The sequence below is a fragment of the Electrophorus electricus genome, chromosome 1, assembly GCF_041902795.1.
Source record: "Electrophorus electricus isolate QZ-2024a chromosome 1, ASM4190279v1, whole genome shotgun sequence".
Taxonomy (NCBI): domain Eukaryota; kingdom Metazoa; phylum Chordata; class Actinopteri; order Gymnotiformes; family Gymnotidae; genus Electrophorus; species Electrophorus electricus.
In genome coordinates, this window is record NC_137497.1 from 3,826,221 (window position 1) to 3,849,038 (window position 22,818).

Below are 22,818 nucleotides of genomic sequence, written 5' to 3' on the forward strand. Positions count from 1 at the left end.
TGTGTGTGAGTGTGTGTGAGTGTGTGTGAGTGTGTGTGTGAGTGTGTGTGTGTGTGTGTGTGTGTGTGTGTGTGTGTGTGTGTGTGTGTGTGTGTGTGTGTGCGTGCTAAATTCATATTCCTTACTTTTCCCTTTACCCTTTTTTTTTTTTCTTTGTAGGTAAGGGTGATTGCATAAATGTGATTGCAATATAACCAAATAATATGAACAATATGGGTACTAGTAACTCTCTCCCCTTTTTTTTTTCTTTTTCTTCTGTTAATCGGTTTGATTTAGTTCCACTCCAGTAATTCGTGCTGGTTAACAGAGTTCCCTTCTTTTTCTATGTACGGCGTCCTGTCGGCCCGGGCCTATTTTCCCTTACACTTGTACGTCTACACAGTGTGCCTAACTCTTTTAGGCTATTGGAGTCCCAGACTCCTTTTTGAGCGCTAGTATTCCTCTACTACGCTGCTTTCTCTACTCAGGCACGCCCTCAGGTAAACTCTGGTGGATTTCTATATTCGAACTATATTTCTATATTCTAAAAATTAGTTTACTATTTCCACCACTTACTTTCAGTGCGTTAGATCAGGCGGAGCACACCACCGGAGTCAAGCGGGACGTCACTCCCTGGTTAGGTACTTTCCTGTATTCTTGTGGGTTTCCCTCTTTCTCCAGCTCAGTCGAGAAATTCTCTCTGAGGAGCGTCCTCGAAGTTTAGTCACCGCTGCTCCGCGTGGTGCCTCTCGCTGATCCTGCCGACAACGCCAATTTCTGTGCTGGAATTTTGAATAAACAGCAAGTCAGACGTGATTAAGAGAGTAATTTAATAAGAAAATAGGACACACAAAACACAGCTGTGTGAGAGCTAATGCTCGAAAGCGAAAGCTCTAAAGGGGTAGACTGACTCTACTCCTTATATCTAAACTTCAACCTCCTCCCCAGGGACAGGGTGCTCTGTGATCTTGTTTACGCACTCCCTGCTCCATTTGGTGATGAACATTCCTGCATATGCCAGGACGCTTCAAAGGACAGACACCATTTGCAAGAAAACAAAAGCCTAATCCCTCTTTAGGACCCCTGCAGGTCAAAACACATGCAGGTCATAAAGCAACATTCCCACAGTCATTTGTTCACACAATATACAGAGACAGAGTTTGCAGACTAAACCATTCATATAGGATTATATGATGGAAAGGATTAACATGATTATATATGAATCATTTCATATGAATCACACGATAATACATGATCAAATAATATTTTCCATCACAATAGTAAACACCATCTCATTAAGAGAGACACAGACCCTTTAAATGTCATCTCATACCTACCCAGAGTTACATGTCTCCTACTGTTAATACCTCTATATCACCACTAAATGTCATCTTATACCTACCCAGAGTTACATGTCTCCTACTGTTAATACCTCTATATCACCACTAAATGTCACCTTATACCTACCCAGAGTTACATGTCTAATACTGTTAATACCTCTATATCACCACTAAATGTCATCTCATACCTACCCAGAGTTACATGTCTAATACTGTTAATACCTCTATATCACCACTAAATGTCATCTTATACCTACCCAGAGTTGCATGTCTAATACTGTTAATACCTCTATATCACCACTAAATGTCATCTTATACCTACCCAGAGTTACATGTCTAATACTGTTAATACCTCTATATCACCACTAAATGTCATCTCATACCTACCCAGAGTTACATGTCTAATACTGTTAATACCTCTATATCACCACTAAATGTCATCTTATACCCACCCAGAGTTACACGTCTCCTACTGTTAATACCTCTATATCACCACTAAATGTCATCTTATACCCACCCAGAGTTACACGTCTCCTACTGTTAATACCTCTACATCACCACTAAATGTCATCTTATACCCACCCAGAGTTACATGTCTAATACTGTTAATACCTCTACATCACCACTAAATGTCATCTTATACCCACCCAGAGTTACATGTCTCACCTCGAGGAATCTTCATCTATCTCAGTGGGTGCCAGTGGAGAGGTTTCTGCAGATTCATGTGTCTGTATTTTGTCTGGCTGAGAACAGAACGTGTTTCTTTTGAAATGTGCTTTGACTTGATAGCTGTCAGGGAACGCTCTCCTCCCACAGGTTACGTGGTTTGGCCCGCCGTGTGCAGTGGGAGGGTCTTGTTTGTTTATCGTGTTTGTAACCGCACCTGCGCACACCTGCACCTGCTTTAGTCTCGTTATGTCTGTGTATTTAAACCCAGGCTGGTGTGTGTGGGATTATCAGTCTTTGTTCATGGTCAATTATTCACAGCGTTAATGTTAAACGTGTTCATGTCTGTTTTCACTATGTTTGTGTTCATCGAGTACGTTAAATGCGAGTGCCATTGTCTTCGTCTTTATCAATAAATGTCTGTCTACGTCGACGGAGTCTGTGCGTCCTGCGACATTCGGATCGTTACAATAGCATAACGCAGACTGGCTTCTCTAGGCTGTCTGTCCCTGGACTACTTTCCTAAGAGAGGATAAAAATGGATGTATTTTCTGATCAAATTCTAATACTAAATCATACTGTAACGTTGCTGCTGGCCCGAGTGCTGATGGGCGTGGAGCAGGACGCACAGACTCCCTCGACAGAGTGAAACATTTATTAACATAAAACACGAACAACAATGGTGGTACTCACACATAACATTAGCGACAGACATAACGGTACATTTAACTAGACACGGGTTACACAACATTGAACAATGGATATACACACGTTTAAACAGACTTCAACAAATAATGACCAACACAACACACACTAGCAGAGGTTTAAATAGTCACATGACGGTAACCCGTGCAGGTGCGTGCAGTCAAGAACTGCTTGGCTGCAATTGACGGTGAACCCCCCTGCACGCAGCAGGCCGTACCACGTGACTCGTGGGGGGGAGCGTCCCGTGACGTACACATTACTTGATCAGTCCATAAATATAAAATTATATATTCTAATTTTTCCTGGAAGAGCTTGAAGCAGTGTGAAAAGTCTAACACTGTATACAACCAACCAGGGTGCCTGGATGTGTTTTAATGTTCCTTGTATGTGTGTAAAATGAGTTAAACTCACATGCAGGGAAGATAACATGCACTGTTATCCTGAACTACCCTCAGAAACCAGCAGTGCATCTGTTAAGCTATCAAGAGGTTTGGTATTTCACCAGGTTGATTGTTCCTGCAAACCTGCCAAATAGCATTAATCTCATACGCATATATAGTGCTACTAGATTCTGACTGACCCCAGGTGAGACTGTGCTGTAGATGTAGTGCTAATAGATTCTGAGTGACCCCAGGTGAGACAGTGTAGAAGATGTAGTGCTAACAGACTCTGAGTGACCCCAGGTGAGACAGTGCAGTAGATGTAGTGCTGCTAGACTCTGACTGACCCCAGGTGAGACAGTGCAGTAGATGTAGCGCTACTAGACTGACTGACCCCAGGTGAGAGTGCTGTAGATGTAGTGCTGCTAGACTCTGAGTGACCCCAGGTGAGACAGTGCAGTAGATGTAGTGCTACTAGATTCTGACTGACCCCAGGTGAGACAGTGCAGTAGATGTAGTGCTGCTAGACTCTGACTGACCCCAGGTGAGACAGTGCAGTAGATGTAGTGCTACTAGATTCTGACTGACCCCAGGTGAGACAGTGCAGTAGATGTAGTGCTGCTAGACTCTGACTGACCCCAGGTGAGACAGTGCAGTAGATGTAGTGCTCCTAGACTCTGAGTGACCCCAGGTGAGAGTGCTGTAGATGTAGTGCTGCTAGACTCTGACTGACCCCAGGTGAGACAGTGCTGTAGATGTAGTGCTACTAGATTCTGACTGACCTCAGGTGAGACTGTGCTGTAGATGTAGTGCTATTAGACTCTGACTGACCCCAGGTGAGAGAGTGCTGTAGATGTAGTGCTACTAGAGTCTGACTGACCTCAGGTGAGACAGTGCTGTAGATGTAGTGCTATTAGACTCTGACTGACCCCAGGTGAGACAGTGCTGTAGATGTAGAGCTACTAGACTCTGACTGACCTCAGGTGAGACAGTGCTGTAGATGTAGTGCTAACAGATTCTGTCATTCACAGCATTCTGTGAATGCTGTTTAGCAATAGTTTTGGGGTTTCTAGTGACATGCTCACTTTTACTTTTGCCCTTAAATATGTCCCTCTAAAGAATTTTTGAGGTAATTAGTAAACTGACCTCATATCTGTATGTGTGTATATATAGTCTCCTCATTGACGTCATGTAGGTATCTGTATAGTGACTCATCTCTGATGTGTGTGTGTGTGTGTGTGTGTGTGTGTGTGTGTGGTCTCATTACATGTCTGTATATATAGAGTTTCATTACTGATTGTGTGTATAGTATCATTAATTTGCATGTTTGCATATGTATAGTATTGTTACTCTCCTATCTATCTATCTATCTATCTATCTATCTATCTATCTATCTATCTATCTATCTATCTGTACATTTCAGACTCTTGCTAATGTTCTCTAGTGATTGTTAACATTGTTCCATCATTTCTGACTGTTTCTTCTTGTTTTGCTTGTTCTAACAGTGTTTGTTTTTGCCATATGACGCCGTGTGTATTATGACCCATTTTTCCTGTTATTAGGAATCGTCCTTATAATGTCAGTTACATCCTACTAACCTATAGCCCCGCCCACCTCTAGCCCCACCCACCTCTGACTCCTGAGTGTTACTGTACAGTGTAAATCTCACGGTGTGTCTCCCACTCTGCTGTGTATCAGTCTGTTCCTCATTAATGCCCAGTTCTCCATCACTATCCAAGTTCATTTATTTCAGCACACAAGTCTGTTAATGTTTTCATTAGTACTTTATTATACAGTAGTTTCATTACTGACATTTTGGCTGTATGTGTCTACAGAAGAACTCATCCTGTTCTACATCCACACAAAGACAAGGAAGAGTCCATACAGCAGGACTCTCGCACACCAGTGGATAATGTCCTACACAGAGACTTACACACGCACAAAACCAGCATGAAGAACAAGTATGAGAGTTTATTTGAGGGAATCAAATCACAAGAGAATAAAACCCTCCTGAACAGGGTTTACACACAACTCTACATCATAGAGGGAGAGAGTGAAGGAGTAAATGAAGAACATGAGGTTTTACAGATGGAGAAAACACTCAGGAAACAGCTGGTACAAGACACCCCAATCTACTGCTCAGACATCTTTAAACCTGTACAAGGTCCTGAAGGAGACATGAAGGAAGAGAAGATCGGAGCTGTGATGGCTGAAGGTGTCAGACACACAGAACCAAAAGAAGATAAAGGCCCAGAAGTGCCAAAGCTCAGAACTGTTCTGACCAAAGGCATTGCAGGCATTGGGAAAACTGTCTCAGTGCAGAAGTTCATTCTGGACTGGGCCGAGGGAAAAGGCAATCAGGATGTAGATTTCATGTTTGTGCTTCCATTCCGGGAACTGAACCTGGTTAAAGATGACCAGTACAGTCTGCATAGACTCCTGTGTGACTTCCACCCTGAGATAAAAGACCTGGACCCAAAAATATATGATGTGCGCAAAGTTGTGTTCATCTTTGATGGCCTGGATGAAAGCAGAATTCAACTGAACTTTTCCCAGTGTCATAAAGTGTCTGACATAAGCATGACATCATCAGTGGGTGTGCTGATGTCAAACCTCATCAAAGGAGAGCTGCTTCCCTCTGCTCTCATCTGGATAACCTCCCGACCAGCAGCAGCCAATCAACTCCCTTCTCAGTACATCAACCGTGTGACAGAAATTCAGGGATTCACGGACCCACAGAAGGAGGAGTACTTCAGGAAGAGAGTCAGTGACCAAGACCAAGCTGAGAAAATCATCTCACACATAAAGACAGCAAAGAGCCTCCACATCATGTGTCACATACCAGTCTTCTGTTGGATCTCAGCCACTGTACTTCAGGAAATGCTAAAACAAACTGATACAGAAATCCCTAAAACTCTGACTGAGATGTACATACAGTTCCTACACACTCAGATCAACATGAAGAATGAGAAGTATGAGGGGAAAAAGAAAAGAGATCAAAAGAAACATCTGAAATCCAACAGGTCCATGATTCTGAAACTGGCTGAACTGGCTTTCAAACATCTGATGGAGGGAAACGTGATGTTCTATGAAGAAGACCTGAGAGAGTGTGGCCTTGATGTCACTGAGGCCTCTGTGTACTCTGGGATCTGCACTGAGATCTTTAGGGAGGAATCTGTGCTGTACCAGAGGAAGATCTACTGCTTTGTACATCTGAGCTTTCAGGAGTTCCTGGCTGCTCTCTATGTGTTTCACTGCTTTATCAGCAATAATATGATGGCTCTACAGGCTTTACAGTTACAGTCCATTCAGTATGTTTCTCTCCATGACCTGCTGAAGGCAGCAGTGTGTAAAGCCTTAGAGAGTCAGAATGGACACCTGGACCTTTTCCTCCGTTTCTTACTGGGCATCTCACTGGAGTCCAATCAGAGTCTCCTACAAGGCCTACTGACACACACACACAGCAGCCCAGAGAGCATCACGGACACAGTCCAGTACATCAAAGACCAAATACAAAAAGGGCACCTCCCCACTGAGAGATCCATCAACCTGTTCCTCTGTCTGTCTGAAATGAAGGACCAGTCTCTTGCCAGAGAGATTCAGGAGTATCTACGATCAGAGAAACCCTCAGGACAGAAGCTCTCTCCTGGACAGTGTTCAGCACTAGCCTGCATGCTTCTGACCTCAGAGGAGGTGCTGGATGAGTTGGACTTGGAGAAATACAACACATCACAGGAGGGTTACAGGAGGCTGATCCCAGCTGCTGCAAACTGCAGGAAGGCTCTGTGAGTGTTTAACTATTATTTATTCAATAATTTATATTAGTAATTGAGTACTGATGGCTAAATGCTTCATTCACCCTCACAAGGAAGATGCCACGCAGCTTTAGAGTTGATGCACTGGATCATTTATTTGGTCCCTCCATATTGTCCAGTATTCCCTCAACTCACACACACCACAACACACCACCAGGTGGTGTACAACCAGCAAAAACATTTAATATATTTCAATATGAAAGTACCTCTTAATTTTTGTTTCAAAACAGAATTTACATAAAACATTGACCTTAACATCTTTTTGTCCACTCCTAGACCTAATGAGAGTTAATGGGGTATGTGACTAACTGAATCATAACCCTGACTGTATATTCAGAGTTCACTTTGCTAGGATTACTGACTTCAGTTTATCACACCAAACTTTAGCCACTTTACTATTAATATTAAGTGGAGTCTTTAATGAAGCTAATTACACCCACTGTAATCTACCACTACAAAAGTTAAACACAGGAAGTTCTCTCTCTGCTCTTTCTACAATACCTGCCTTACCCCGTGTATGTACGTGGATGACACAGTGTATTGTAGTTAAAGATATAGAGGTCTTAGACATGGAAAGGGAGTTCACAAGGTTTCCAGAGAAACCAGATTTAGGTCAGAGGTCCTTCATCAGCTGTGCAAGCAAATAGCCTGTTTACACCTTAAATTAAGGTGTTTCATTTCCAGATTGTACCGGAATTCGCTTTGGCTGGATTCTGTTTACACTTTTCACTAAAATGTGTCCTCAGAGTGACCAGATGTGCTTTGATCTTATTTTAATATTTTAAAAGCACACCAGTCCACACATCATTTCTGTTTTGCTTCCTGAAACCTACATGGTAAACAAGATTCCTTGCAGACTATTACCAGTGTATTATACACTCTCAGATATGGGCAGAAACCATCTACAACTGGCAACGAGGTGTCCAGCTGTAGCCCTACAGACAGATCAGACCCCTGAGAGGATCAGCCCTGTGATGGGCAGAAGTGGTTACTAAGAAACGTTCATGAAAAAGCATGTATATCTAAAAACAATTAAGCAGCTGACTTTTGTGTTAATACTACTAAACCACATAAATGGACTTATGAGAATGACTTAACTAGCTGCTGATGTTACCACTAACTGAAACAGGATGTTGTGATTAATGTTGACCATTAGCTAGGTTAGATAATTTACTACTTGGTGAATTGTCAGTTAAGTGATTCAGTCCCATCTGCCTCAGTGCAGGAGAAGCTTTGACTGGCAGCAGATGTAATTTCTGCAGTCAGCCAGCAGATGGGTTTCCACTTGTGTAGTTGTACGCAGATACAGAGACTTTCACTCGTATTAAATGCGATCAACATCCGTCTCTGACCACTTCTGACTGTGGTTTCAATGATCAGATTACAGTGTGTCTTGGTTGTTTATGCCTCGTGTTTCATGTGTTAGACTGAAATCTGAATGTGATCTGATCACTAAATTCTGTCCCTATATCTTAGTTATCTCATAATTTTAGCTGTTACTTCATGTTTAATTCCTTGTAAGCAGTTACATCATTGTTCTAATCTTGTGTTGTGTAGTAATACTTTAATGACTTAACGAAGGTTTGTTGATTTATTAATTAATATTACAGCTCTAATTATTGTAAATCCTGAGTCTCTAACACACCTGCTCCAGACTCTCTCAGACATTGATTAGTTCTGTCTAGTTCTAGTTCTCTGTAGCTGTCTTATACTGATTGTATTTATATAACATAAAGTGAATAGCAGGTAATAACAGGTATTAGATATTAATGTTGTAAATGTTCATTAACTGCAAGTCTTTTTATTCAGTATCTGCCACTAGTTTGGTTAGACTGACTTGCTTGTTTTCTTGTTTTCTTTCTCAAGCTGTTCAAACCATTTCTGTGCAGTTTGATGGCTCACTCTGTTTTAAATGTGCTTTGTTTCCTCTGTATTTGCAGACTAGGTAACTGTAGTCTGGACACAGATTTGTGTAAAGCTGTATGTTCCACTTTGGCATCATCAAACTCCCCCCTGAGAGAACTGAGTATCAATATCAGCACCCTGGAAGATGAAGGAGTGAAGCTGCTTTCTGATGGGCTGAAGAGTTCAAACTGTAGACTGGAGATGCTCAGGTGAGACTGTAGACTGGGGAGGCTCAGGTGAGCACATGTATTTTGTCACGGAACGTTCGCCTCCCACAATTCACGGGGTTTGGCCCGCCATGTGACTTGGGAGGATGTTTGTGGCCACGCCTGCACACACCTGCACCTTGTTTTGTCTGTGTATTTAAACCCTTGTTAGTGTGTGCAGTATCGTTGGTCATTGTTAATGTAGCATATTAATGTTAAATATTAGTGTTGTTATACGTTTTCCCATTTATCGTGTCCGTTTTTTGTTAACAGTTTCATGTTCCTTGTTTGTAATACGTGTGAGTGCCATTGTGTATGTTTCAATTAAATGTTCGTCCTTGTCGAGGAAGTCTGTGCGTCCTCCTCCACGCCTTATATCCTGAAGTGATGTATTCACAGTAAAACAGTTATACCTTTGTGAAGTGACGTATTCACAGTAAAACAGTTATATCTTTGTGAAGTGACGTATTCACAGTAAAACAGTTTTATCCTTATGAAGTGATGTATTCACAGTAAAACAGTTATCTTTGTGAAGTGACGTATTCACAGTAAAACAGTTATCTTTGTGAAGTGACGTATACACAGTAAAACAGTTATATCTTTGTGAAGTGACGTATTCACAGTAAAACAGTTATATCTTTGTGAAGTGACGTGTTCACAGTAAAACAGTTATATCTTTGTGAAGTGACGTGTTCACAGTAAAACAGTTACATCCTTATGAAGTGACGTGTTCACAGTAAAACAGTTATATCTTTATGAAGTGACGTGTTCACAGTAAAATCTTTGTGAAGTGACATGTTCACAGTAAAACAGTTACATCCTTATGAAGTGATATATTCACAGTAAAACAGTTATATCTTTGTGAAGTGACGTATTCACAGTAAAACAGTTTTATCCTTATGAAGTGACGTATACACAGTAAAACAGTTATATCTTTGTGAAGTGACGTATACACAGTAAAACAGTTATATCTTTGTGAAGTGACGTATTCACAGTAAAACAGTTATATCTTTGTGAAGTGACGTGTTCACAGTAAAACAGTTATATCTTTATGAAGTGACGTGTTCACAGTAAAACAGTTGCATCCTCATGAAGTGACGTGTTCACAGTAAAACAGTTATATCTTTATGAAGTGACGTATTCACAGTAAAACAGTTATATCTTTGTGAAGTGACGTGTTCACAGTAAAACAGTTACATCCTCATGAAGTGACGTGTTCACAGTAAAACAGTTATATCTTCGTGAAGTGACGTGTTCACAGTAAAACAGTTACATCCTCATGAAGTGACGTGTTCACAGTAAAACAGTTATATCTTTATGAAGTGACGTATTCACAGTAAAACAGTTATATCTTTATGAAGTGACGTATTCACAGTAAAACAGTTATCTTTATGAAGTGACATATTCACAGTAAAACAGTTATATCTTTGTGAAGTGACGTATTCACAGTAAAACAGTTATCTTTATGAAGTGATGTATTTAGGTGATCGGGGCTTTTGGATCTTTTTCTTGTGTTCAAGTGAGAAGCACCTCCCCTCCTTCATGAATTAATGTGCTACAGCTGCTCTGACACATTTTACTTTCACCAGATTCTGACAGCTTTTTCATAATTTATTTTTATCACTGTATTGTTTAGTCTCCAGATATGTTAATTCATGTAAAAATAGCAATTAATGAATAATTATTGTTAACAGAATGTTGTTTGTTATTTCTGTGAGCCTTGATTTCATGCTGTTTTAACACTGGGCTTTATTTTCTGTGTCTTTGCAGTCTTACAGGCTGTAACCTCACAACAGACAGCAGTAAAAGTCTCTCCTCTGTTCTGACATCAGCCAAGTCCTTCCTGAGAGAACTGCACCTCAGAAATTGTGACTTTCAGGATTCAGGAGTGGAGCAGCTCTCTGCTGCACTGAAGAGTTCACACTGTAAACTGGAGATTCTCAGGTGAGACACTAAACTGGAGAAGACAAGAACAGGGCCGATGCTGCAGCCCCTTTGTTCTGCCCTCTGATTAAGTTACTAACCTAAACCCCTAACCCCTACCCCTCTGATTGTTACTAACCCCTAACCCCTACCCCTCTGATTAAGTTACTAACCCCTAACCCCCTAACCCCTACCCCTCTGATTTTTAGTAACCCCTAACCCCTACCCCTCTGATTGTTACTAACCCCTAACCCCTACCCCTCTGATTAAGTTACTAACCCCTACCCCTCTGATTAAGTTACTAACCCCTAACCCTCTGATTAAGTTACTAACCCCTAACCCCCTAACCCCTACCCCTCTGATTTTTACTAACCCCTAACCCCTACCCCTCTGATTACGTTACTAACCCCTAACCCTCTGATTAAGTTACTAACCCCTACCCCTCTGATTAAGTTACTAACCCCTAACCCCCTAACCCCTACCCCTCTGATTTTTACTAACCCCTAACCCCTACCCCTCTGATTACGTTACTAACCCCTAACCCTCTGATTAAGTTACTAACCCCTACCCCTCTGATTAAGTTACTAACCCCTAAACCCCTACCCCTCTGATTAAGTTACTTATGAAGTGACATGTTCACAGTAAAACAGTTATATCTTTGTGAAGTGACGTGTTCACAGTAAAACAGTTATATCTTTATGAAGTGACGTATTCACAGTAAAACAGTTATATCTTTATGAAGTGACGTATTCACAGTAAAACAGTTATATCTTTATGAAGTGACGTATTCACAGTAAAACAGTTATATCTTTATGAAGTGACGTATTCACAGTAAAACAGTTTTATCTTTATGAAGTGACGTATTCACAGTAAAACAGTTATATCTTTATCAAGTGACGTGTTCACAGTAAAACAGTTATATCTTTATCAAGTGACATATTCACAGTAAAACAGTTATATCTTTATGAAGTGACGTATTCACAGTAAAACAGTTATCTTTATGAAGTGATGTATTTAGGTGATCGGGGCTTTTGGATCTTTTTCTTGTGTTCAAGTGAGAAGCACCTCCCCTCCTTCATGAATTAATGTGCTACAGCTGCTCTGACACATTTTACTTTCACCAGATTCTGACAGCTTTTTCATAATTTATTTTTATCACTGTATTGTTTAGTCTCCAGATATGTTAATTCATGTAAAAATAGCAATTAATGAATAATTATTGTTAACAGAATGTTGTTTGTTATTTCTGTGAGCCTTGATTTCATGCTGTTTTAACACTGGGCTTTATTTTCTGTGTCTTTGCAGTCTTACAGGCTGTAACCTCACAACAGACAGCAGTAAAAGTCTCTCCTCTGTTCTGACATCAGCCAAGTCCTTCCTGAGAGAACTGCACCTCAGAAATTGTGACTTTCAGGATTCAGGAGTGGAGCAGCTCTCTGCTGCACTGAAGAGTTCACACTGTAAACTGGAGATTCTCAGGTGAGACACTAAACTGGAGAAGACAAGAACAGGGCCGATGCTGCAGCCCCTTTGTTCTGCCCTCTGATTAAGTTACTAACCTAAACCCCTAACCCCTACCCCTCTGATTGTTACTAACCCCTAAACCCTACCCCTCTGATTAAGTTACTAACCCCTAACCCTCTGATTAAGTTACTAACCCCTAACCCTCTGATTAAGTTACTAACCCCTAACCCTCTGATTAAGTTACTAACCCCTAAACCCCTACCCCTCTGATTAAGTTACTAACCCCTACCCCTCTGATTAAGTTACTAACCCCTAACCCCCTAACCCCTACCCATCTGATTGTTACTAACCCCTAACCCCTACTCCTCTGATTGTTACTAACCCCTACCCCTCTGATTAAGTTACTAACCCCTAACCCCCTAACCCCTACCCCTCTGATTTTTACTAACCCCTAACCCCTACCCCTCTGATTAAGTTACTAACCCCTAACCCCTACCCCTCTGATTTTTACTAACCCCTAACCCTCTGATTAAGTTACTAACCCCTAACCCTCTGATTAAGTTACTAACCCCTAACCCCCTAACCCCTACCCCTCTGATTTTTACTAACCCCTAACCCCTACCCCTCTGATTAAGTTATTAACCCCTAACCCCCTAACCCCTACCCCTCTGATTTTTACTAACCCCTAACCCCTACCCCTCTGATTTTTACTAACCCCTAACCCCTACCCCTCTGATTAAGTTACTAACCCCTACCCCTCTGATTACGTTACTAACCCCTAACCCTCTGATTAAGTTACTAACCCCTAACCCCTACCCCTCTGATTAAGTTAATAACCCCTACCCCTCTGAATAAGCCATTAAAAAAGATTGACTCTAACTAACCCCTAAACCCCTACCTCTGATTGTTACTAACCACTAACCCCTACTCCTTTGATTGTGTTGGTAAAAAAGATTATTGACTCTAACCAGTATTATGAAAATGTTTTTAAGATCAACACAATGTACAGCAGGAATCCAATAATTGCACAGCAAACTACTCATTTCATCTTCTTTAAAAACCCACATAACTTTAGTTTTTCAGGCATCATGATCTAAATGCATTTTGGTCTTAATGCATTCAAAGATTCCTCACTGAATGTAAAATCTTTGTCATTGCAGACTGCCATTGTGTAATCTTGGAGAGCAGACATGTGAAATTTTGGGTGCAGCTCTTCAACTCACAAACAACCGCCTGAGAGAAATCGACCTGTCTAACAATGATCTGCAGGATTCAGGTGTGAAGTGGCTCTCTGCAGGACTGAACAGTTCACATTGTAAACTGGAGATTCTCAGGTGAACTTTCTGTGAATTCATTGTTGAAATGCAAAGTTTATGCTGTGATCTTCTGTGATGCATATTTTTAAAAGTCCAAATATAGATGTGCCAGTCTTTTATATAAGATTTCAGAAAAAGGGCTTAGTTGAAGAAAATCTAGTTTAGTTAAACAAATTATTTAGGGCAGAGGTATTATTCGTTTATTTTATTCATATCTGACATATGCTACAGGTAGAGTTTGTGATAATACCTCAGAAGAATAGATTTTATCTAATTGCCACAAGTCATCAATGTTTACATCATTCTACATTGGAGAAGGAGGGTAGATCAATCTTTCATTGCACTGTACAAATGGGATGAAGTCCACAGTTTAAGTTTGTGCTGTAAGAGCCTCTTTATATTGTTAACAACAAATATATTCCCAGATCAACACAGCGTTTAGAAACATCTAAAGACAGCAGTACAAATACTAATGGATCTTAAGGGTTTGGGGACAGTGTAGTAAGCTGTACAAATACTAATGGTTCTTAAGGGTTTGGGGACGGTGTAGTGAGCTGTACAAATACTAATGGTTCTTAAGGGTTTGGGGACGGTGTAGTGAGCTGTACAAATACTAATGGTTCTTAAGGGTTTGGGGACGGTGTAGTGAGCTGTACAAATACTAATGGATCTTAAGGGTTTGGGGACAGTGTAGTGAGCTGTACAAATACTAATGGACCTTAAGGGTTTGGGGACAGTGTAGTGAGCTGTACAAATACTAATGGACCTTAAGGGTTTGGGGACAGTGTAGTGAGCTGTACAAATACTAATGGATCTTAAGGGTTTGGGGACAGTGTAGTGAGCTGTACAAATACTAATGATCTTAAGGGTTTGGGGACGGTGTAGTGAGCTGTACAAATACTAATGGATCTTAAGGGTTTGGGGACGGTGTAGTGAGCTGTACAAATACTAATGGTTCTTAAGGGTTTGGGGACAGTGTAGTGAGCTGTACAAATACTAATGGATCTTAAGGGTTTGGGGACAGTGTAGTGAGCTGTACAAATACTAATGGATCTTAAGGGTTTGGGGACAGTGTAGTGAGCTGTACAAATACTAATGGATCTTAAGGTTTGGGGACAGTGTAGTGAGCTGTACAAATACTAATGGTTCTTAAGGTTTGGGGACAGTGTAGTGAGCTGTACAAATACTAATGGATCTTAAGGGTTTGGGGACAGTGTAGTGAGTTGTACAAATACTAATGGATCTTAAGGTTTGGGGAAAGTGTAGTGAGCTGTACAAATACTAATGGTTCTTAAGGTTTGGGGAAAGTGTAGTGAGCTGTACAAATACTAATGGTTCTTAAGGTTTGGGGAAAGTGTAGTGAGCTGTCATTTTACAAAGTGGTATGTGAGATACACGATGAAAGTGAAGATTACAGTACTAGTCTTTTTTCAACATGTAAGTAACCTCTGAATAGCAGGAACAAGCTTACGAGGTTCACCGTTTACAAAAACCTGCTGGGTTATTCCACGTTAACCAGTGACTGAAAACTCAGTTAAAAACAGTGACTAACTCATAAGAAACAAGACTGGAGAATCAGGGCAGTGGGGACCAAAGAGCAAAGTGGGAAAGTTTATATCACATCAAAAGCCATTTTCTTAATGGTTTAAGGGTAGAATTGACTGCAGTTCTCCTTTCTAATTATAAATAAAAATAATATAAATATAACAAATAGCGATGTTGAAAATGAACCATAAAGTACAAAACATTCTTTAGACTTTCATCTGCTACTATGGAAACAAAAATACTACCAATGATTATTACAAATTTTTAATAACATTGGGAATAATTACATCAAGAAGACAATAGGCATGTGTTATCATGAAAAAGTTAAGAATATTTAAAAAATGTTAAAAACTTCCAGATAAAAAGGTTACTGTGTCATGGTTTGTAATCCCTAATTTTTCTTTATAGTAAAGTCTGCTACGTGCAAACACATTTTCCTCTTTCTCCCTCCTATCTGCAGACTGTCTGGTTGTTTGGTCACAGAGGAAGGTTGTTCTTCTCTGGCTTCAGCTCTGAGCTCAAACCTCTCCCACCTCAAAGAACTGGATCTGACCTACAACCACCCAGGAGAGTCAGGAGTGAAGCTGCTCTCTGCTAGACTGGAGGATCCCCACTGCAGTCTGGACACTCTCAGGTATGTAGAAATCCCCTGTCCTTGAACTGATCTGATACTCAACTGTGTTCTCAAATACAACCTGCTCTCATACACAGTGAAGCAGGAACATTAGTGGATAGTGTGTGTGTGTGTGTGTGTGGGTGTGTGTGAGAGAGAGAGAGAGAGAGAGAGAGAGAGAGAGAGAGAGAGAGAGAGAGACAGACAGACAGAACTATTATCTGTGTGAGAGAGACAGAAATTTAATCTGTGTGAGAAAGAGAGACAGAACTATTATGTGTGAGAGAGAGAGAGAGAGAGAGAGAGAGACAGAACTATTATCTGTGTGAGAGAGAGAGAGAGACAGAACTATTATCTGTGTGAGAGAGAGAGAGAGACAGAACTATTATCTGTGTGAGAGAGAGAGAGAGACAGAACTATTATCTGTGTGAGAGAGAGAGAGAGACAGAACTATTATCTGTGTGTGAGAGAGAGAGAGAGACAGAACTATTATCTGTGAGAGAGAGAGAGAGAGAGAGAGAGAGAGACAGAATTATTATCTGTGTGAGAGAGAGAGAGACAGAACTATTATCTGTGAGAGACGGAGAGAGACAGAACTATTATCTGTGAGAGAGAGAGAGAGAGACGGAACTATTATCTGTGAGAGAGAGAGAGAGAGAGAGAGAACTATTATCTGTGTGAGAGAGAGAGAGAGACAGAACTATTATCTGTGTGAGAGAGAGAGAGAGACAGAACTATTATCTGTGTGAGAGAGAGAGAGAGAGACAGAACTATTATCTGTGTGAGAGAGAGAGAGAGAGAGAGAGAGAGAGAGACAGAACTATTATCTGTGTGAGAGAGAGAGAGACAGAACTATTATCTGTGAGAGAGGGAGAGAGACAGAACTATTATCTGTGAGAGAGAGAGAGAGAGACGGAACTATTATCTGTGAGAGAGAGAGAGAGAGAGAGAGAGAGACAGAACTATTATCTGTGAGAGAGAGAGAGAGACAGAACTATTATCTGTGAGAGAGAGAGAGAGACAGAACTATTATCTGTGAGAGAGAGAGAGACAGAACTATTATCTGTGAGAGAGAGAGAGAGACAGAACTATTATCTGTGAGAGAGAGAGAGAGACAGAACTATTATCTGTGAGAGAGAGAGAGAGACAGAACTATTATCTGTGAGAGAGAGAGAGAGACAGAACTATTATCTGTGAGAGAGAGAGAGAGACAGAACTATTATCTGTGAGAGAGAGAGAGAGACAGAACTATTATCTGTGAGAGAGAGAGAGAGACAGAACTATTATCTGTGAGAGAGAGAGAGACAGAACTATTATCTGTGAGAGAGAGAGAGAGACAGAACTATTATCTGTGAGAGAGAGAGAGAGACAGAACTATTATCTGTGAGAGAGAGAGAGAGACAGAACTATTATCTGTGAGAGAGAGAGAGAGACAGAACTATTATCTGTGAGAGAGAGAGAGACAGAACTATTATCTGTGAGAGAGAGAGAGAGACAGAACTATTATCTGTGAGAGAGAGAGAGAGACAGAACTATTATCTGTGAGAGAGAGAGAGAGACAGAACTATTATCTGTGAGAGAGAGAGAGAGACAGAACTATTATCTGTGAGAGAGAGAGAGAGACAGAACTATTATCTGTGAGAGAGAGAGAGAGACAGAACTATTATCTGTGAGAGAGAGAGAGAGACAGAACTATTATCTGTGAGAGAGAGAGAGACAGAACTATTATCTGTGAGAGAGAGAGAGAGACAGAACTATTATCTGTGAGAGAGAGAGAGAGACAGAACTATTATCTGTGAGAGAGAGAGAGAGACAGAACTATTATGTGAGAGAGAGAGAGACAGAACTATTATCTGTGTGAGAGAGAGAGACAGAACTATTATCTGTGAGAGAGAGAGAGACAGAACTATTATCTGTGAGAGAGAGAGAGAGACAGAACTATTATCTGTGAGAGAGAGAGAGAGACAGAACTATTATCTGTGAGAGAGAGAGAGAGACAGAACTATTATCTGTGAGAGAGAGAGAGAGACAGAACTATTATCTGTCAGAGAGAGAGAGAGACAGAACTATTATCTGTGAGAGAGAGAGAGAGACAGAACTATTATCTGTGAGAGAGAGAGAGAGACAGAACTATTATCTGTGAGAGAGAGAGAGACAGAACTATTATCTGTGAGAGAGAGAGAGAGACAGAACTATTATCTGTGAGAGAGAGAGAGAGACAGAACTATTATCTGTGAGAGAGAGAGAGAGACAGAACTATTATCTGTGAGAGAGAGAGAGAGACAGAACTATTATCTGTGAGAGAGAGAGAGACAGAACTATTATCTGTGTGAGAGAGAGAGACAGAACTATTATCTGTGTGAGAGAGAGAGACAGAACTATTATCTGTGTGAGAGAGAGAGAAAGAGACAGAACTATTATCTGTGTGTGAGAGAGAGAGAGAGACAGAACTATTATCTGCGTGAGAGAGAGAGAGACAACTATTATCTGTGTGAGAGAGAGAGAGACAGAACTATTATCTGTGTGAGAGAGAGAGAGACAGAACTATTATCTGTGTGAGAGAGAGAGAGACAGAACTATTATCTGTGTGAGAGAGAGAGACAGACAGAACTATTATCTGTGTGAGAGAGAGAGAGACAGAACTATTATCTGTGTGAGAGAGAGACAGAACTATTATCTGTGTCTGAGAGAGAGAGAGAGAGAGAGACAGAACTATTATCTGTGTGAGAGAGAGAGAGAGACAGAACTATTATCTGTGTGAGAGAGAGACAGACAGAACTATTTGTGTGAGAGAGAGAGACAGAACTATTATCTGTGTGAGAGAGAGAGAGAGAGAGAGAGTGACAGAACTATTATCTGTGTGAGAGAGAGAGACAGAACTATTATCTGTGAGAGAGAGAGACAGAACTATTATCTGTGTGCGAGAGAGAGAGAGAGACAGAACTATTCTGTGTGAGAGAGAGAGAGAGAGAGACAGAACTATTCTGTGTGAGAGAGAGAGAGAGACAGAACTATTATCTGTGTGAGAGAGAGAGAGAGACAGAACTATTATCTGTGTGAGAGAGAGAGAGAGAGAGAGACAGAACTATTCTCTGTGAGAGAGAGAGAGACAGAACTATTATCTGTGTGTGAGAGAGAGAGAGACAGAACTATTATCTGTGTGAGAGAGAGAGAGAGACAGAACTATTATCTGTGAGAGAGAGAGACAGAACTATTATCTGTGAGATAGAGAGACAGAACTATTATCTGTGAGATAGAGAGACAGAACTATTATCTGTGAGATAGAGAGAGAGAACTATTATCTGTGTGAGAGAGATAGAGAGAGAGAACTATTATCTGTGAGAGAGATAGAGAGAGAGAACTATTATCTGTGTGAGAGAGAGAGAGAACTATTATCTGTGTGAGATAGAGAGAGAGAACTATTATCTGTGTGAGAGATAGAGAGAGAGAACTATTATCTGTGTGAGAGAGAGAGAGAACTATTATCTGTGTGAGGGAGAGAGACAGAACTATTATCTGTGTGAGGGAGAGAGAGAGAGAGAGAGTGACAGAACTATTATCTGTGAGAGAGAGAGAGAGAGAGACAGAACTATTATCTGTGTGAGAGAGAGAGACAGAACTATTATCTGTGTGAGAGAGAGAGAGAAACAGAACTATTATCTGTGTGAGAGAGAGAGAGAAACAGAACTATTATCTGTGTGAGAGAGAGAGACAGAACTATTATCTGTGTGAGAGAGAGAGAGAGACAGAACTATTATCTGTGTGAGAGAGAGAGAGACAGAACTATTATCTGTGTGAGAGAGAGAGAGACAGAACTATTATCTGTGTGTGAGAGAGGAGAGAGAGAGAGAGAGACAGAACTATTATCTGTGTGAGAGAGAGAGAGAGAGACAACTATTAACTTTGTGAGAGAGAGAGAGACAGAACTATTTGTGTGAGAGAGAGAGACAGAACTATTATCTGTGTGAGAGAGAGAGACAGAACTATTATCTGTGTGAGGGAGAGAGAGAGAGAGAGAGAGAGAGTGACAGAATTATTATCTGTGTGAGAGAGAGAGAGTGACAGAACTATTATCTGTGTGTGAGAGAGAGAGAGACAGAACTATTCTCTGTGTGAGAGAGAGAGACAGAACTATTATCTGTGAGAGAGAGAGAGACAGAACTATTATCTGTGAGAGAGAGAGAGACAGAACTATTATCTGTGAGAGAGAGAGACAGAACTATTATCTGTGAGAGAGAGAGACAGAACTATTATCTGTGAGAGAGAGAGAGAGAGAGACAGAACTATTATCTGTGAGAGAGAGAGAGAGAGAACTATTATCTGTGTGAGAGAGATAGAGAGAGAGAACTATTATCTGTGAGAGAGAGAGAGAGAACTATTATCTGTGTGAGAGAGAGAGAGAGAACTATTATCTGTGAGAGAGAGAGAGAGACAGAACTATTATCTGTGAGAGAGAGAGAGAGACAGAACTATTATCTGTGTGAGAGAGAGAGAGACAGAACTATTATCTGTGTGAGAGAGACAGAACTATTATCTGTGTGAGAGAGAGAGACAGAACTATTATCTGTGAGAGAGAGAGAGAGAGACAGAACTATTATCTGTGTGAGAGAGAGAGACAGAACTATTATCTGTGTGAGAGAGAGAGAGACAGAACTATTATCTGTGAGAGAGAGAGAGAGAGAGACAGAACTATTATCTGTGAGAGAGAGAGAGAGAGAGACAGAACTATTATCTGTGAGAGAGAGAGAGAGAGAGAGAGACAGAACTATTATCTGTGAGAGAGAGAGAGAGACAGAACTATTATCTGTGAGAGAGAGAGAGAGACAGAACTATTATCTGTGAGAGAGAGAGAGAGACAGAACTATTATCTGTGAGAGAGAGAGAGAGACAGAACTATTATCTGTGAGAGAGAGCGAGAGAGAGAGAGAGACAGAACTATTATCTGTGAGAGAGAGAGAGAGAGAGAGACAGAACTATTATCTGTGAGAGAGAGAGAGAGAGACAGAACTATTATCTGTGAGAGAGAGAGAGAGAGACAGAACTATTATCTGTGAGAGAGAGAGAGAGAGACAGAACTATTATCTGTGAGAGAGAGAGAGAGACAGAACTATTATCTGTGTGAGAGAGATAGAGAGAGAGAACTATTATCTGTGAGAGAGATAGAGAGAGAGAACTATTATCTGTGTGAGAGAGAGAGAGAACTATTATCTGTGTGAGAGAGAGAGAGAACTATTATCTGTGTGAGAGAGAGAGAGAGAGAACTATTATCTGTGTGAGAGAGAGAGAGAGAGAGAACTATTATCTGTGTGAGAGAGAGACAGAACTATTATCTGTGTGAGAGAGAGAGAGACAGAACTATTATCTGTGTGAGAGAGAGACAGAACTATTATCTGTGTGAGAGAGAGAGAGACAGAACTATTATCTGTGTGAGAGAGAGAGAGACAGAACTATTATCTGTGTGAGAGAGAGAGAAACAGAACTTTTATCTGCGTGAGAGAGAGAGAGACAGAACTATTATCTGTGTGAGAGAGAGAGAGAGACTGAACTATTATCTGTGTGTGAGAGAGAGACAGAACTATTATCTGTGAGAGAGAGAGAGAGAGACAGAACTATTATCTGTGTGTGAGAGAGAGACAGAACTATTATCTGTGTGAGAGGGAGAGAGAGAGAGAGAGAGAGAGACAGAACTATTATCTGTGTGAGAGAGAGAGAGAGACAGAACTATTATCTGTGTGAGAGAGAGAGACAGAACTATTATCTGTGTGAGAGAGAGACAGAACTATTATCTTTGTGAGAGAGAGAGAGAGAGATACAGAACTATTCTCTGTGTGAGAGAGAGAGACAGAACTATTCTCTGTGTGAGAGAGAGAGACAGAACTATTATCTGTGTGTGAGAGAGAGAGAGAGAGACAGAACTATTATCTGTGTGAGAGAGAGAGAGACAGAACTATTATCTGTGTGAGAGAGAGAGAGAGACAGAACTATTATCTGTGTGAGAGAGAGAGAGAGACAGAACTATTATCTGTGTGAGAGAGAGAGAGAGAGACAGAACTATTATCTGTGTGAGAGAGAGAGAGAGACAGAACTATTATCTGTGTGTGAGAGAGAGAGAGACAGAACTATTATCTGTGTGAGAGAGAGAGAGAGAGACAGAACTATTATCTGTGTGAGAGAAAGAGAGACAGAACTATTATCTGTGTGAGAGAGAGAGAGAGACAGAACTATTATCTGTGTGAGAGAGAGAGAGACAGAACTATTATCTGTGTGAGAGGGAGAGAGAGAGAGAGAGAGTGACAGAATTATTATCTGTGTGAGAGAGAGAGAGAGACAGAACTATTATCTGTGTGAGAGGGAGGGAGAGAGAGAGAGAGAGAGAGACAGAACTATTATCTGTGTGAGAGAGAGAGAGAGACAGAACTATTCTGTGTGAGAGAGAGAGAGAGACAGAACTATTATCTGTGTGAGAGAGAGAGAGAGACAGAACTATTATCTGTGTGAGAGAGAGAGAGAGACAGAACTATTATCTGTGTGAGAGAGAGAGAGAGAGAGACAGAACTATTCTCTGTGAGAGAGAGAGAGACAGAACTATTATCTGTGTGTGAGAGAGAGAGAGACAGAACTATTATCTGTGTGCGAGAGAGACAGAACTATTATCTGTGAGATAGAGAGAGAGAACTATTATCTGTGTGAGAGAGATAGAGAGAGAGAACTATTATCTGTGAGAGAGATAGAGAGAGAGAACTATTATCTGTGTGAGAGGGAGAGAGAGAGAGAGAACTATTATCTGTGTGAGATAGAGAGAGAGAACTATTATCTGTGTGAGAGAGAGAGAGAACTATTATCTGTGTGAGGGAGAGAGACAGAACTATTATCTGTGTGAGGGAGAGAGAGAGAGAGAGAGTGACAGAACTATTATCTGTGAGAGAGAGAGAGAGAGAGAGAGTGACAGAACTATTATCTG

The 22,818-nt window shown here is 40.8% G+C and overlaps 1 protein-coding gene across 3 annotated transcripts in view; it reads left to right on the top strand.

Annotated features, from left to right (window-relative positions):
- LOC145643369 (uncharacterized) overlaps positions 1-22,818 on the top strand; it is a 99,169-nt gene that overhangs the window by 30,611 nt on the left and 45,740 nt on the right. For all 3 annotated transcript variants that reach the window (XM_081723776.1, XM_081724153.1, XM_081724550.1), the window contains 6 exons: positions 4,906-6,855; positions 8,826-8,999; positions 10,767-10,940; positions 12,225-12,398; positions 13,544-13,717; positions 15,705-15,878. In XM_081723776.1, the coding sequence (XP_081579902.1) occupies positions 4,906-6,855; positions 8,826-8,999; positions 10,767-10,940; positions 12,225-12,398; positions 13,544-13,717; positions 15,705-15,878 (2,820 nt within the window). The remainder of the gene's footprint in view (positions 1-4,905; positions 6,856-8,825; positions 9,000-10,766; positions 10,941-12,224; positions 12,399-13,543; positions 13,718-15,704; positions 15,879-22,818) is intronic.